Raw genomic sequence first — 16,715 nt, 5'->3', positions numbered from 1 at the left:
GTCCCCTGCATTCCTGCCAACCTCCTCAGCTGCAGATGGAGGAGAGGCTCCCCAAAGGGAATGCGGCCCTTTATCCCCAACGGAAGAGCTCCCCAGCCGCCTCTCTTGTGCACTTTATTCTCCCCCGTTCCTTTCCTTTCTGAAAACATGCAGAGCGGCAGGGGCAGGGCTCCCAAGGGGGGGGCAGCTGAAGACACCACCAGCGAGGCAGTCCTGAAACCCGGAAGTGGCTGAGTCCCCTGGGGGAGGGGCTGGGGCTTCTGTGCACCCAGCCCCGCTCCAGCCCAGGGGGTGAATGGGACCTTTGCTTTGGATCTCAAAAAGCTCAGGATCCCCAGGCTGAAGGTGGCTGGAGCCCTTATGGGAAACAGCTGGGGTTCTGGTCTCTGCCCACCTGTGGTGGGCCCTTGGATCCCAGCTGCAGCTTGGCTATTGTTACTGTAAAGGATCAACAACATCCAACATGCTGCTGAAGCCCAGGACAAGGAGGAAGGAGAAGGCCGCCCCAGGCCTCCCACCGGCTGTCCACTGAGAAAGCAGGCCCTCCCTACCAGCGTGATGTAGGGCTGTGGGAAAAAACAGGAGGAAGAAAGATCGTGTCCAGCTGGGGAAACCCACGTGATTCTATGCCAGTTAAAAATAAGCGGGTGGTGCCTCTTCCTAAAGCTAACATACAGCTCTGTCTTCCTCACCTTCATCCAGCCAAACTCAACCCAAGTATTTTGCTTCAAACGGTAGGGTAAATACCTCCGTAAATGTAGGGGGACACTGTGGCACGAAACTTAATGGACTTTGAAGCTAAAGCAATCCTGCCGGTCACAGAGTGCCTGACGCTGGGGAATCTGCCAGTTCTCCAAATGGTGCCAGAAAGAGATCCCCTTGGGGGGAAAGGAGCCACTTTGGGTGTGTGCCTGTTGGCAGCTGGATGGCCACTTCAGTCAGGGTGTCCTGAAGTTTCCACCCCAGCAAAGGGTCTGCCTTTTGTGGTTGAGGCCATTGAGACCTTCAGAGGGACATGCAGCTGGGGCAGGCCAAGCGGTGCTGAAAACCTGCCATAAGCTGCGTCATCCCTGGCTGGCTCTTCATGGGAGTCGAGCTGGACTGGCCTCAGACGGTTCGTCCAGGAACAGGAGGATCCAAACTGGTGTTTTGCACATCAAGAAAGAGGGAGAACGTAGCTTCCTCTCGGGACATAAATGTCTATTACTATATGTTTATTTATATAAATGATCTATATGTTGCTACTGGTAAAAAAAAGCAAAGCAAAGAAGGAGTGAAGGAGTAATGTTGCACTTTGTCAAAAACAAGCAATAGAGCAGATGCAGGATGCTGTCAGCACCAAAAAGGAAGTTAATCAGAGATTATCCAGTAGTCTTCGTCCCTTTCTTCCACTGCTCTAAATTTCTAACCCAAAATTCCCAGCTCCTGCAGAGATTCTCTTATTATTATTTTTAAGTGTCCACACTGGACTTATGCCTAACAAATAGAACTTCATAGGTTGATTGAAACATGCTTTGAATTAAGGCCCCTTTTCCTGAGCTGCACACGAATTTAAGGGCAATTTCTACCCCCCCCCCAATTTCACAGAGGTGTTTGGTCTGTTTCTTTGGAGCAGTTGCACAAACAGGGTATGTTTCTGTGTGAGAGACCAACACAAGAAGACCAAAGGCTAATGGAAGATATGGAGATTGGAAATGACCAGTTGGACCAGTATTTTCCGTTCAAATCCATTCAAATCTAACAGGGATCAGACCAGAGGTCTTTCAGTATTCCCTGCTTCCCCACCAGCTCCTTGAAGCTGGGCTGCAGCGAACAGAACAGGCCGGAGGGAAACCCAGTGGCCTTGTCTGTCCTCTGGGGAAGCCTGGGCAAGGAAGGCAGGGCAGAGGAGGACGGGGGTGTCAGATGAGGATCTGCCCCTTGATGTCTTAAAAGGTACAGGAATATCATCTCTTGGCAGGGCTGGGGGGCAAGGCTGGGGGGGCTGGGTGTGGAGGAAGAATGCCACAGCTGCCTCTCCCCTCCCCAAAGTCAGCCAGATAAAGTTTTGGGAGATGAGAGTTCATGTTCCTCCTTAAGCAGTAACTGTGGTCAAGGAATTCGTGACTGCCGCTTTTTCTTTCTGAACCCTGGATGTTTGAGGCTTAGTTTTCCTTCCAGCTTCCCCTTAGCAGGAGGGAGGGAGGGAGGGTCTGTGCATGTGGTGGGGAAGCGCCAGATTTGCAGGCCTCGGATAAACGAAGGGTGTTTTCATTTTTGCTTTTTGGAGACAAAGATCCAGAGGGAAAGACAGAAAGTGGGACAGCTTCCAAGTGTGTCTTCAGATATTTGGTGGTTCCTGCTTGCCTGGAGGAATACAGGAAGGGAGCCTTCCAACTTAGAAAACAAAAAATGATGCAGAACAAAAATTGGGATGGGGCAATATGCCTTTCCATTACTTATTTTCCAAAACATCCTGTGTGCCATGCATTGCACTCCAACCGAGAAGACAAGCTGGGTGTTTTAACAAGACAGCCACTCAGAAAACGGGAAGGAGCATCCTGGCTGGTCAGCAGGTGGACTTAGCTTAGCCCAGGTGGTCATTTCTCCAGCTGTCGATGCTTCCAGACTCCCTTGGCTGTGGCTTGGTGAGGCTTCATCAACATGGTTCTGGGGTTTGTTACAACCCCCCCCCCCCGGTAAGGACGGATGTTTTGGTGACTGAGTTCGGCTGCATGTTAACTCGATTCCTGTTTTTAAAACATTTATTTTGTGCCTAGAAATTATGTACTGTACTTCATAACCGTGAAGGTTTTTATCCACTGAAGACTTTTGCACTAAAAGTCCAATTTTATTGGCGGGTGAAAGGGAGCTGTTTTCTTTGTTTAGAACAAGATCACTAAATAAACGTTTAAAAGCCAGATTTTCAAATGTCTTGGAGATGTTGCTTTAATGGATGCGGATGTAATTCGATCAGTTTATCCTTAGCCTTAAAACAGTGGACAAGGAGAATCCAGGGGGATGTTTCTGAGCAGCCCAGCATTACCGTCCAGCGTTGGCTTCCTAGTTTTGTTCAATATCAGGTGGTCAGGTGCAAAAAGAGAGAAGGATGCTTGTGCTTGTAATAGTGGGGCAGAAGCGCAAACTGCCAACTGCCACTTGTTTCCACCAGAGAAGCTTCCTACGAAGATCCACTTACACCAGTGATTCTCAACCTTGTGGACTTCAACTCCCAGAATTCCACAGCCAGCAATGTCTTAAAGTGGCCGCGGTTGAGAAACACTGGCTTACACCCTCAAAGGCAACCGAGTAGCAGGACTTCGGGAAGCGCAGCAAGAGCGTCTTGGCTGTTCCCAGACACAAACTGCTACCAGAAGGCCCTTTCCGCCACACTCGACCTCCTCTTCCTGGAATTGGGGCCCTTCCCCTCTCTGTCCGTCTCCTCCTACGCGGGAGTCGCTCTCGGAGAAGAGGGATCGGGGCCAGGCGGGCTGCGGCCACCAGGGGGCTCTGTGCGCGAGCGAGGCCGGCGTAGGAGGGCCTCAGCTGGAGACACGCGCAGGGCTGTTCCTGGACTGGAGGCTCCTTCCGGACAGGGGCCCCCCTTCGACTCCCCTGGAGCTCCCCCGCTCCGGTCCCGGCTCCTTCCCTCCAGAAGCGACGGGAATTCGGAAAAATAGGGCGGGTTTTTTACTGGGCAGTCAAACTTAGCAAGTTCAGCGGTTGCACTCAGCTCCCCAGGTAGCTGTACGGCGAGCGCAGTCCTGCCCTGGAAGCGCGGCGGGCTTATACTCCCAGTCAAGCCCGCGCGCCCCTCTTTGCAAACAGGACAAGGCGGGCGGGGGACGACGGAGCAAAGGCTTCGCCGCCACCGGCAGGCGCCCTTTCTCACCCGGCAGCCTCAGAACTGCGCGGGGTGCTCCGGAGCGCCCCCCGGGCTGCCGTGCCGCGGTCACCTGGCCCGGGGGTCCAGTCCTGGCAGAGCAGACCCGTGAAAGCCTTAGGCGGGCGCCGCCGGCTCATGTCGCAACTCCGGAGCGGGGCACGGGGCTCCGCGCTCTCTGGGCTGCCCCGCTTTGGCGTCTTCTGGCCCGCCTTTGTATCTTTGGTGTTCCCTTGGGGTCCGCGTGCCCGCCGAGACCCACCCCTGCTGCAGCCAGACCCGGACTGAATGGGCGCAGCTGCGGAGCGTCGCGCTGAGTGCTTCAGCTCGGAGCCAGGGAGGACGAGCCTCCCGGTCCGTTCCGCTTCCCAGGGTCCGGCCGCAAGTCCGCAGCTTCTGCAATCCTCTCTGCTGACCGGGACCGTGGCTTGGGCAGGCTACTCGGCCAGTGCTGGGGTTTCTTGGGCGCAAGGCTCCGGCCATCATCCAGTGGAGGTTCTTCAGCAGTCCACCTCACGTCCACCGCCGGTGCTATTTACGGCCACCTTCAGCCATTACCAGATGTGCTCCATTGTGGACTCGCACGCCCCTCCCATTAAATAATAAAGTTGCAGCAAACAGCAGATTTATAGCAAGTCAGCAGTATAGCAGACAGCCTCAGCAGCAGGGCCAAGTTTATATTCAGAAAACGCTCTAAAGGAGAATGGAAGTTGAACGCGCTGCGATTCCATCAACAATCACGCTAAAAAATGTGCCCTTGAATCTTGCTGTGCTGCAATTAGCATCTCCTGGTTCTGAGGGCCAGCTTGGGCCCCACTGAGGTCAGGGCTGAGTCCACTGTTCTGGGTGGGGTGGGGGATTGCAGAAAGAAAGGGCAGGGATCAGCCGTTTCCATCCTGTCATCACCTGCCTTCTCTGTTCTGGAGAAACAGGAAGCAACAGGGCCACCCGTTGTGCAACTGCTAAGCTTGACAAGGGTGCCAAGTCATGGGTCTCCCCCACCCACCCCAAGTTCCTCATTAAAGCCTTTCTTGCTGACAGTAAGAAAAGGGTTCTGCCTTCCGGGGGGGGGGGCGGAGCTCCGTCCTGACCACCACAGGAGGAAACCTACAAACGCCGCCGCACCCAATGCCCCGGGTCCTGCGGTAAACCCCACAAAAGGCCGAGCAATTTGGGGCTCCCTCCCTGGCGAAGAAGGGTTAGCAAACACACCTTACGCTTGCTTTAAAGCGTCTGCGAGTTGTTTCCAAACTGTTCGGGTTGCCCTTTGTCCCGTTCCCTGGGCCAGAAGAGCTCACCCAAAGAGCCCCGGGGTGCTTTTCCACAACGGCCCCATTGCAAGGCTGTGGAACCTGCTCCAAGCTGCCTGTGATCCTTCCCGCTCCTCCTCTAAGAGAACCCACTGGGCTTGGCTAGTTTTGAACAGCTAACCAGGGTTAGACCAGTCCTTGGGTGGGGGGCCACCAAGCGACCCAAGGGCTGGGAATTCACGCATCAAGTAGTGGTATTGTTTCCAAGCAAACTGCACAGCTTTTCTAGGAGTCAAGCCTCTCTTCTGGGCGGGGGGGGGGGGGCTCTTTCTTCTTTCTTCTGGGGAGGCTTTGAGCCCACCAGTTGGACCCTTGGAATGTTAGATGCTTCTCTTTGATTTGATTTTATTAAACTTGGGGGCTGCTTGACTCCTCCAGCTGTGCTTTCATTTCTGTGGAAGCAGAGCAGTGCCACATGGCTCACATATCTGGACCACCGCCCAGTCAGACTGACCTCCCAGTAGCACCAAAACATAAATGAGGAAGTTTCTTTGCTAGAGCGGGACGGAGGAGCGAGAAGAGAAGGGTCCCTTTCCCTCCTGGCTCACTGAGTGCATCCGTCTCTGGAGGGCCAGGATGAACCCCAGCATTCTCCTCCACGCACTTCTGCTGCTCCTTCCTGCAGGTGAGCCAGAGGAAGGGCCCTGCCCATGCGCGCTTCTTCCCGGGGACAGCAGAGGGGCAGCCGTCCTTTTGAGGTTTTCGCAGCTGTGGTTCTCCCTCCAATGGCACTTTTCACTCAGAGACACCCTTCTTGCCCGGACGGGCTCTAGTGCTGGTCTAGTTCAGGGCCAGACTTGGCTTTGCTGTTTGCTCATCCATGCAGGTGGCTTTCCAAGGGTGGTGGGGTCAGAGGTGGAGGTTTTCCAAGAATGCTGGGAGAGGGGCAGGTCGCTGCTTTGGCTGGGGTGGGAACTTATGGGGAGGGGGGAGAGCTGTGCGGGGGGAGTCACAGAACGGCTGGTCAGGAGAGCAAGGGTGGCAGACTCCTTGGAGCCACTGTGAAGCTGCGCCATTTTCTAGGATGAATTCGCTGCACCCACAGGCAGCACAGCTCTTGCACACACGTGGGAACTCACAACAGAAGGCTGCCACGCTCTGTGTTTGTTGTTGTTGTTGTTGTTTTTGTATACAGTGGTTGCTTGGGGCTTTACACCTCAGCCTTTTAATTCTCCCACTCTGTGATGGAAAAATAATGAAATAAAGCTGCAAATTCTTCCCCCCTCCCCTCTGCCACTCTTGTCCCCCACCCCACTAGCATATGTAAATAGGACCTCATCCAAGAACAATCCACTGCCAGGAAAAGCCCTTTTAATCCTATTTCGGCAAAAACGACGAGGACACTCTCACCTGTCCGCCTAAAGGTCTGTCCGGGGACAGCCCCAGTGAGGGCGCCTTGTTAAGAGGTGAGAGGCGGCAGGCATGCCGCAGAATCAAGCGCGGCACCCGTTTATCTCACCCTTGGTAGCAGTGGGGTCCTTAGCTCGCTGTCCGTCTGTCACAGTGACGCGACTTTTGTTTTACAATAGAAAAACACTTTCCCCCTGTTTAACACCTATCTCACTCAAGAAACCTGCCTGTGAATCAGATCCCTCAGATTTCCTGCCTCTCAACCCCAAAGTGTACAAAAATCTCTGCCTTTCTGGTGTTCGGGGTCCCGCTTCCTTGGAAAGCAGGCACTGTAAGCAATTGGCAAGCTGTCCTCCGCATTGTGCTCCTTCCTTCGGGAAAAAGCCCATGATGCCTTCCCAGGGGTTCTTCACCATCTCAGCTTCTTCTCTGCCTGCTGGGCCACCGAAGGGTGCGATGCCCCTCTGGATAGGTCTCTGGCCGGCAGGAGAACCCAAAGTCCCTTGGTGCCATTGGCCGGGCAAGACGAGGGCCAAGGTTCAGCAGTTTGTGGTGCTGAGCAGCAGAGGGCGGTGTTTCCTGGCCAGCATCAGGAGGACAGGAACATGCAATGCAGTATGGGGGGGGGGGGTTTCAGCCCAGCTGGGAAGGGGGGAAAATCACCCTGTTAGGTATGGACTAAAAGGAGGTGGGAGGGAAAGGAACCCGCTGGTGTCTTATAGCTGCGGGGGTGGGGGGCTTTATATATTTCTGCACATTGTCCCATCTCAAAAGGAAAATCAGCTGTGTTCCCTGGCTGGCTGCCCCTCCCATCCCCCACTTCACCCAAAAGCGCAGACTGCCACTTGGGATCTTGAAGGGCACTTTCTTTGGACTGTTCCATGGGGGGTGGGGGTGGCTCCAGGGTCAGGGTCTGCGGTTGGGGCAAAGTACCCTGGGCTCCGCTGAGAGGCACCTCTCTCTCCCTTGTCTGCAGGAGTGGCCCACATGCCTGTCCTCGCCTGGAAGGCCGTTAACGTGGGAGACTCTGTCATGTTACCTGTGACCGTCCCCAAGGGGGTCATCATCAGCAACCTCATCCTGAGGGCCTCCTCGAGAGGAGAAGGAGTCGCAATCTGGATGGCCAGCAAAGTCCTCAGCGTCATGAGCACCCACTACTCCAACCGAGTGACCTTCCTGGACAAGGTGCCCGCCTTCCGAATTGCCAACCTCAGCCTTGGCGATGGGGGCACCTACGAAATCTCCGCGAACTTCGCCACCTCTGAAATGGTCCTCGGCACCTTCACGGTGGCCGTATTCAGTAAGGAACTCCCACCCCCGCTGCATCGTAGATCGGCAGCCTTGCCTGGGAACTGCACAGGCGCTCCAGGGCACCCTGGGGGAAGATGCAGTTAGGCGAGGAGGGAGAACGTGGAGGGGGCAAAGCAGTTTCCCAGCTGCAGTAAAGCAGGAGAAGGCCGATCTCGCAGCCTGGAACGTCAGCGTGAACGTCCAGGGACGAACTAGGTTGACCTCAAGGAAATCAAATCCCTTTGACTTCCGCGTTTAATTGCAGCCCCCGTTTCTGCCCTGTTTTCTTGACTATTAATACATTAAACAGAGCTATGAGGACGGGGGAGGGGGAGTGTCACCCTAGTTTAGGCTGAGCTCAGGGACGTGTTTAAAGACAAGCCTGGGTTGGCCTGACTCCAGATGTCTTGGCTGGGCCAAAAGTCTTGCCCTGGTTAATGCTTTGAGCAGCAGATTCTCTGCTCAGGGTCCCCCCCCCCCCTTTCTCTCTTTTCGTGGAATTTTCAGTTCCTCAGTCACTTCTTGATGAGGTTATACAAGAAAGGCGGAAGTTGGTCTGACTTACGCCAGCAAATGTGGGCCAAAAGCTGACTCACTTTGCAGAGCAGGTAGAAAATGGATTCTGCTTTCGAGGGAGGGGTGGAGCTGCTCTCCTGGAAGTGCTTGGGGGTTGGGCTGGATGGCCCCAAGGGTACCCTCCTGCTTTAGAATTCTAGGTCTTCCCTCCTCCTCCTCCTCCTCCTCCTCCTCCTCCTCAATGGTATCGCTCCTATCTCCCCTGCCAGATATCACCAAAACGGTGGTCTCCTTGGATAACTCTTCCTGCAGCATTGATCTCCTCTGCAAGGCAGGAATGGGGTCAAAGGACATGATCACTTACTCCTGGAAGGACACAGACACGGGCATCATCCTCACCTCGAATGTCTTGCTCCACTGGATTGTGCACACCAATGAGGAAGTGGCCTACACCTGCACGGCCCAGATCCCCACCACCCAGAGTGCCATGACCATCACTCTCAAGCAACCTTGCCCTCGGAGCTCTGCTGTTCCAGGTAAAAGGCAGCTGGGAATGCAGGCCTGCCCAGGAGAGGGCCCCCCTCCTGGCTTCTGCCTCCTGAGCAGCACTCTGAGCCTCCAGTCAGTGCCCACTTGCGGCTGGTAAAGGCTTCTCTGCATTGCCACCGGGAGGGGCATTGAAAGCACCTCTTCTAACCCTTGGCCAGGATGTGGGTTTGCACTGCTAGCACCTCTTGTCTGCACGCAGTGCAGGGGCCCTCCTTAGCCTTGGCAGCTTGGCACAAAGGCCAGCAGCTGGCTTTCCTGCCCCCTGATGGTCACGGCTGTTCAGTTGTAGCCAAGGCACATACCTTGGCAGTTGGAAACGCCTGCCCGCTCGAGGCCGAGATAAAGATTCGGCCCTGCCCAGACCGAGCAAAGCAGCTCTATGGCATTTGGGCTGTGCCTGCCATGAGACCATTAAGACCTCTTGCTTTGGTCTCCTGCAGCTGCCCTCCCCCCTCCTTTTTTTGCAGAGAAGCCCAAATCTTCAAATCTGCGGGCACCACTAAATGGGGCCCTTGGCAAACACTGACTCTGTGGGCATAATCGAACTAGGTGGGGCAGTTCCCAAATTGGGCCTCAGCTCTGGAAGGAGGGCTGCTTGAGGAGCAAAGGGGGACCTCAGATGCCCCTGATGCCAGAACGAGGCTCAAGGAAGCTAGGCACGCCCCCTGCCCCTTTGGAGCTCACCAAATCCAAACCCTGTAAGAAATACCACAAATAATGCAGCGTGCCCAATTAGCATTTCTGAGGTCTAAGCAAATTTGTCAGCTGTTTTTAGAATAGTTGCATTTCTGAGGTTGCCGAAGCAAATGTTCTCTCTTCATTTTCTTTGTCCTCTGCATTATTCATTGGTTTCATTACTGGGTATTCAGCAATTCTTTCCGAAGTTTTTTAAGTCATTATTTGGCCAACTGTGCCATGTGGCGATGCGGGTGAGGGGGGGGCATGAGAAAGGAGAGCCATTTACACGGGGGGCAAGCCAGTCTGGATCAAAAGGGGCCTTGCAGGAACTTTGGGATCTAAAATGCAAAGTGGGCAAGGAATGGAAAGCCACAGCAACAGAGAAGCAGGAGCGTAACCAAAGTGAATCATCCCTGCCCAATGTGGCATCTTCTGGATGCGTTGCACTCCAGTTCGCATCAGCCCCACTGGGAAAGGATGATGGGCAATGCCAGGCCTGGGAAGGTGGTCCTCCTGATTCCAGGCTGCCCTGCACTGTGGCACCAAGCAAAATGCAGACCAGCTAAGTTTCGTAAGAGGACTCCTTGGGGGCCGAGATGGTCATCGAAACCTGAAGTCTGCCACCAATGGGGCACAGTGGTTTTTAATGTCCATCCATGCAACTGAGGTACCCAACTCTGCCTTGCCAATCATGTAGGGGGTGCAAAGTCAGTGTGGCTTTTCATGTTAGTGCAGATATCCAGGGATTTGTGTTGATAGCTGTCCCTTTGCCTTCAGGACATGGAGCTGGTTGTCCAACTCAGCTCTACCTCTGGTTAAGCAGCTGCAGAAGCCCCTTCCTCCCCCTCCCCCTCGGGGGGGAGCACCCACCTCTGGGTCCCCTCACCAGGGCCCCACAGCTCTGATCAGCCTCCACCTCCCTGTGGCTTTGGCTGCAAACATCCATGGATGGGTCGCTCCAGCATTCATGCCCCACCCTCCATTTTCCACCTTAGGAAGTTCGGCACTGGGCCTGGCATCCCTCCTAGCTAGAGGGCTCCTGGTGCCCGCCGTGACTGCTGCTGTGCTGCTGCTGTGACCAGAGAAGACCACGGGTGGCTGCTTCCTGCTCCAGGCCCTCTTGGCTGCCCCCTCTGCCCTACAAGCCGCTTAAACGGGGCAGCCAGAAAGGCCCGACGGAAACCGAACGTGGAGCCAACTGTGAGCCCTTCAAGGTGGATTGGATCAGGCAGCGCTCCACAGGAAGACCAGATAGGCTAGAATAACAGAATTTTGCAAGCCTGGTTGTGCTTTACCTCCCCCCGCCCCATATCTCCTAGCGACTCAGGGCCTCTTCCAAATCCTGTGTGGTTTCCCAGGATTTAAGGGAAATTTCAGCCCCCTTTCCTTAGATAAAGGGTCTTGCCTATCCCTCAAGGCATCTTGACCCCAGCCCAGGGGGGGGGGGGTCCTAGTGATCTCCGCAGGAGCTGGCTGGCAGAGTGGTCCCTGCAGTGCCAGTTCTTCAAGGACAGAGCAACCCGTCCGGCAGATGGCAGTCACGGGCTGTGTCTTAAAAAGTGGCTTTTCTCCCAATCGGGCACTTCCTGCTGTTACCCATTAAAAGACACAGCGAACCTTTTCTGTGTTGGTCCTCTTGGGGGATTATCTGTGGAAGGAGAAGCATCAGAAGAAGACAGGCCTCCCAGACAGGCCTCCCTGGATACCCCATCCCTGATAAAACCTGGTGGATGAGGCAAGGAAAAGCCTCCGCCCCCCGCCCAGTTCTCCCAAGGACGTCCTGTTGTCCCTGTCTGGGACGAGTTGCTTCAGCTCTGCCTCTGCCCACCGGAGGCTGCTAGATGGTGCAGTCCTGACTCGGCAGCTGGTTTAGCAGAAGCTGAACCCAGGCACTTGGAGAAATTGGGTCCATACATGGTGCTAAGCCTGCTCTGGGGTAGCCTTGGTTTGCTGACCAAGCCACAGTTGGCTGGCTTTGCGTGGCCCAGGGAGCCACACCAAATTCACGGCCAGGGTTATCAGGATGCCAGCCCAGTCAGAGAAGGGGCGTGCTTAGTGTCAACTCTGGTGTGTTGGGTGCCTGCATTTAAGGCTCACGGCCTGGTGGGCAGTTCTGCCGCCGGGTAAAGCTGAGCCTGCGTCAGAGGGAGGCGGCCCAGAGGAACATGGGTGCTGCCACGATGGCTGTGGGGTGCAAGGGCTTCCTCTTTTCAGTTGGGCAGAAGGGCCCAAGGGGGGGCCTCTTTCAAAAGGTCAGAGGGAAGGACAGCCGCACTTTTTCTCCTCCTTTATGCTTTGCAAAAGTCCGGGGGAGGGGGGAGTCAAGATGGCTTCGGGGGTTGTTCTTCAGGTGGCGTCTGCTATAACTTAACCCACCAGCTGCAGTCTTGCCCAAGGTCCCCATCTTCTCTGAGTTCGGCTGCTCCTTTGAACCATCCTCATGTGCCTCGTCTTCCTGATAACCTGGTTGCAGCTTGATAGCAACCCTGGTGCCCCCAGATAGATGTGATGCTCTGACTTGTGTAGCCTGGAAAGTTACTGCTTATCACCTGCCAGAGGCACTTTGGTGGCAATGACTGGCCAGTGTTGTCTTGGGCAAGGAGGACGTCTGGGAACAGGCCAGAGATTTTGCGCTGCTGCCATAGAGCATCTCATCCAACCCCCGCCACCCACCGCTGGAACCTGCCCCCCTCCACTGGCCAGTGAAGGTCCCAGGCTGCTGTCACTTGGCCTCGGGTGCCCCCCTCGGCTGAGCTGGCCCCACCAGGCTGGGGAGTCCCTTGGGCTCTTCATGCCAGCCACTGCCTGCCAGCCGCCTGCTCCGACTTGGTTCCCTCTCCCAAAATTGGAATGGGAATGCCCCAAGCGGAAAAGAAATTCTGTTCTCACCCGTGTGCCAGCTGCGAGGTCCAAAACTGCTCCAGGAATATTTGCCTGGAGCCCCAGAGAGTGTGTGCGGGTGTTGAGGGAAGTTTCCTCCAGCAGCCAGTCTGGGAAGCAGCATGTGTGTGTGTGTCTCTGTCTGTCTGTCTGTAATGCACTGTTTCCTCAACCACAGCAGTGTGTGGGAGACAATGTGGAAAAACAAATAAGTGTGTTTGCAGAGGTCCTACCTGCCCTCCAAGAGGCTGCCCTCAAGCGAAGGCTGTTTCCTCTCTTTCCTCTGCACAGTCCTCCTCCTCCTCCTCCAGCTTTGCAATGGGCCGGAGTAGGCCTTGTGGAAGTTTTTTACATTGCTCAATTCCACCTCCCCCCCCCCAATAATGCCTTCGGCGAGCCGCTGGCTTTTGTGATGATTGCAGGACAGCCAGAGCTGGGGAGGGTGCTGAGCTAGAAAAGGCCCCACCCCACGTGCTAGGGGAAGCAGCACAGCCCGTGGGGCAGTGGGAGCAGCTTAGCAGCATCAGAAAGGTCTTCCTTTTTAAGTCTGTGATTCCTGGCCTGCTGCTTCTCCAGCAGCACAAAGGACCAGATCAGTTTGGCCACAGTGAGACTGTGAGATAATAAACCCATTTTGAAATTTAGTAAAGAGGAGAGGATGGGGGGGGGAATGAATGAAGCTTTAAGTGGGGGAGAACAAGACATATTCGGCAGTTAATTATCCCCTACTAACCCACCCCGTGCTAAAGCAGCAGAGGCCATGAGTCTGGGGGCTTCTTCCTTCCCTGGGGAGCCTGAAGGGACCCCCCCCCCAAGGACTGGGGTGCCTGTGTGCCATGGAGACAGGTGCAAAGGTTTGAAATATTGCAAAGACTGGTCTGCCTACAGAATCAGCCAAGTGTTTTGCCCCTTTGGAGAAGCAGTTCCTTTCCTGGGCTGGAAACCAGACCCTGGGTTGGTGGGCTTCTCTGCATCCATATCCTGAATGTCCTCCTGATTGCTGGGGCCTCCCATTTCTTCCAGCTGCACCCACCTCCTGCCCCAGGGATTTCCACTCTGCACTGAGCCAGCAGTGGGTGCTGTCCACAAAGGACCCCATTGGCTGGCTCAGGCCATCAGCTGTGCTGGCATTCTCCATAAAGCCGTGGGGCCCAGAAGATGCCATCCACCCCATCTGCTCTGGGGCTCCCCTCCACTTTAAAAGAGTGCTGGGAGTCTTTCTTTCTCCCGGATCTGCGAGAAGCCTAGCTGAGGGCTCAGGGCAGCGGTTGTCACTCCCCATATTTATGGTCCTGAATCAGAGGGGAGGCTGTAACTCAAGATATCATAAAGCATCCCTTAGTTTATAATAAGTGAATTATTTACTGGCGACCCTGCTAAATGCTGAGTGGTATAAATTATTGAGTGACAGATCTGTCAAGAAGTTCTCATAAATAAGTAATCCAATGCCGTCTTAATGTTCTCACTAAATTACTCACTCCTGCTTCTATCTAAATGCTGTCTTGGGAATATTACTCAGACGACTGGCTTGTGAATCCGGCCAGGATCCCAGCTGCCGCCGCTCCAGGCACCCTCTAGGTCTCCTCTAGGGTCTTTCACTCCCCCACCCCCAAGCAGAAAGTGGCTGAGCAGAAGAGAGGGGCGCCCAGAGCAAAGGGGGGCTCCCTGCAGACCCCCCCCCCGGGAAAAGCTGTCTCAAAGCGGGGAAATCAAACACCACAAGCAGGAAACTCTGGGGAAAACCAGCTGCCTGGCATTCTGCTGCCTTGGAGGATGGGAACTGGAGTCCAGCCCATCATTGGCGAAGTGGCCTCTGGATGGCTCAGCCAAAGATGAAGAGGGGCCAGAGGAGGAAGGAGTGGGGGATGGGGTACCCCCAGAGCGGCTGCAGGCAGCCTCTTCTGTTGCTCATCCCTGCAGGGGATTTCAGATACTGCTCCTGTGCATGGAGGCATCATCCCTCAGTGCCGATTGGTATTCCCAGGTGACAGGGCCTGGAGGCACCTTCCTGGGAAGGCAGGTTTTACCCCTCCCAAGGAGGCCTTTCTCCCCAGTAGCTGCCTCTCTGCCATCCCCGAGGTTCTGCGTTCGTCCTTCCCCGCCGTGCGAGGGATAAATCTGTATTTTGCTCTTTTCCCAATGTTAATTAAAGCTGCGGCAGGCGGAGGGCGGTTGTAAATAGAGGCACTTGTACAACGGCGACGTTGCACTCTCCCCACCCTCGGGGCTCGTAAAGCTGACACGCATTCCCGCGGGGGAACGTGTTGGCGGTTTTACGCCCGCTTGTATCTCACCCGCGGATCGGAGGTCGGGGAAGGCGAGCCGGGAGAAGCGGCAGGAAGGGGCCTCTGTTGCGGATCCCGCTTCCTCGCCCTCCTCTCCTCCTCCGGCTCCTGCCAGAGAAGGTTGCCAGGGGTGCGCTTCGAGGGGGGGGCGGGGGCAAACGGCGGCGAGACGCCGACCCCAGCAGGGAAGACGGGCCACGCGGGGAGGGGAGCGGTTCTTGGGGAGCCCCAGCCTCGCCCGTCTTGCAGGCAAAGGAGCCCCTCTCTCGGGCAAGGCCGGCCTCCAGCCTGCGCGGCGGGTCTCCCGAAAGCCCCTCTCGGCCGGCCCGGGGAGGGGGCCCTTCGCCGCCTGGGCTCTTGGCAAACTGGCCGTGCCTAGAAGCTGCCGAGGCGGCCGCGGGAATGGGCGGGTCGCCGCTGCTTGCTTCTCTCTTCCTTCTCAGGGAAGGCGGCTGCCGTAAAAAGCGGGCGGGGGCGGGAGGAGAACGGCCGTGAGACCTAGAGCCGGCGCCCCCAAGGCTCTCCGAAAGGCCGGAGGAACGGCCCCGAGTGGAGAGAGAGACCTGCTCGAGGGCTTTGCCTTTGCTTTCCCCTCGACGTGCCAAACCATCTTCCGCCCGTCTCTCTCTCTCGGTCGGTCTCCAGCTTCGTTCTTCTGCGCAGAACGAAAATCTCTTTGCCAAATAGTGCCAAGGAGGCCAATTCCGGAAGGAGGGGCCAAGCGTCGGAGCGCCCAGAAGCCTGGAAGCTGCCGGGTGAGGGTCGTGGCTGCGCCGGGCCCGGGCCCCTCCCGCAGAGGCCAGCGGACACGCGGCTGAGCATCGCCGTCCCCCCGAGGCTGCACAGGCAGCGGCCCTCGGAGCGACCGGTAATGAGCCGAGAGCGCATGGCTGCCTCGAAATAGGTTTCTGCAGGCTGCGTGGAGACATTAAGCGTCGGAGAAATATCATTATGATTCTTATTATGATTGTCACAGACGGGCCTTCCGAAGACGGCGGGGGGCTGGAGGCTGAGGGCCTCTGGGCTGGGATTTCCTCTCCCAGGACTAACCAGTTCCCACTCTGTTTAGATTTTCAAGCTCCTTTTAACCGTGGAAAAATTATTACTGTAATGTGGTGGTGGTTGTTTGGGTATATAAGGCTGCCAAATCAGAAGACCTCCAGGCAGCTTACAATGAAAAATTCAGCATAAACAAGGAACACCAGAGGCTGAAGCCATGCCAGATTTCAGATGCCAATTATCCTCCTGTGCCCCTTCCCAGCCATGTGGCGGAAGGTTCCACTGGAGGGCTCATTCCACTCCTTGATGGAGCATTAAATCCTTTCTGTAGTAGCTGCTAATCTGCAATTACCACCCAGCGAGGAGATAAGGCCCCAGCACCAGGAGGCTCTCCAGTTCCTAAAATCCAGCCTTGTGGTTCCTTTCCACTTGCTAAATTCATGCCTAGATGGTTACAGAGGACGTGATGTCGGGCGCAAGAAGCCTCAATGCCCAATAAAGCCCAAACATCTTGGCTCTTCCTCCCTGTCCCTTTCTTGCTGCCTGGCAAGAAATTCCTTCCCTCTCATCCCTGTCCCAAGACAACCTCTCACCACAGCCCCATGTGAGCAGTAACACCCCTGGGTGGCCCTGAAGGATGGTCCGCCCCACAGAAGTTATGGGCAAGGGGGAAAGGGCCCCACCCATGGCCCGGGGGGGGGGCTACTTCAAAGTTTCTGAGGCCTGAATTGGGGGGACCAAGGCTCTGGTGGGCCTTGAAGGGAGCTTAAGAGCCGAGATGGAGCATCTTTGGAGCTGAAAGGCAGCCAGGACTCTTGCTGGCTGGGGGGGGTGCTGCTGGCCAAAGTGGGGGGAGGAATCTCCAGATCCAAGGACTTGGAAGCAGCCCATGCCGAGGGGGTTCCCATGTGGAAGCCGTCCTCCCTGGACTTCACCAGCATCAGCAGCTCTCACACAAAGATGAGACTGCCCCTTTGCTCAGCCACAACCGGTCTC

General features: G+C 55.8%; 1 protein-coding gene across 1 annotated transcript; it reads left to right on the top strand.

Moving 5' to 3' along the window:
• The first annotated feature begins 5,691 nt into the window (after positions 1-5,691).
• LOC134506806 (SLAM family member 5-like) lies at positions 5,692-11,176 on the top strand. Its single transcript, XM_063317161.1, has 4 exons — positions 5,692-5,797; positions 7,499-7,822; positions 8,598-8,864; positions 10,551-11,176. Exons 1-4 carry the CDS (start codon positions 5,749-5,751, stop codon positions 10,631-10,633), a joined length of 723 nt encoding a protein of 240 aa, XP_063173231.1. The 5' UTR covers positions 5,692-5,748; the 3' UTR covers positions 10,634-11,176.
• The last annotated feature ends 5,539 nt before the right edge of the window (positions 11,177-16,715 follow it).

This window comes from Candoia aspera, chromosome 17, assembly GCF_035149785.1.
Source record: "Candoia aspera isolate rCanAsp1 chromosome 17, rCanAsp1.hap2, whole genome shotgun sequence".
In the NCBI taxonomy this organism is placed as follows: Eukaryota; Metazoa; Chordata; class Lepidosauria; order Squamata; family Boidae; genus Candoia; species Candoia aspera.
The sequence above is the reverse complement of the archived record's forward strand: the minus strand, read 5'-3'. Positions and strand labels throughout refer to the sequence as shown.

Excerpts from the sequence above, each read along its gene's own strand:
- LOC134506806 (XM_063317161.1), top strand. The coding sequence starts at position 5,749 with ATGAACCCCAGCATTCTCCTCCACGCACTTCTGCTGCTCCTTCCTGCA. Across the intron at positions 7,823-8,597 it reads CTTCACGGTGGCCGTATTCA|ATATCACCAAAACGGTGGTC; the intron begins GTAAGGAACTCC and ends CTCCCCTGCCAG. Across the intron at positions 8,865-10,550 it reads TCGGAGCTCTGCTGTTCCAG|GAAGTTCGGCACTGGGCCTG; the intron begins GTAAAAGGCAGC and ends TTTCCACCTTAG.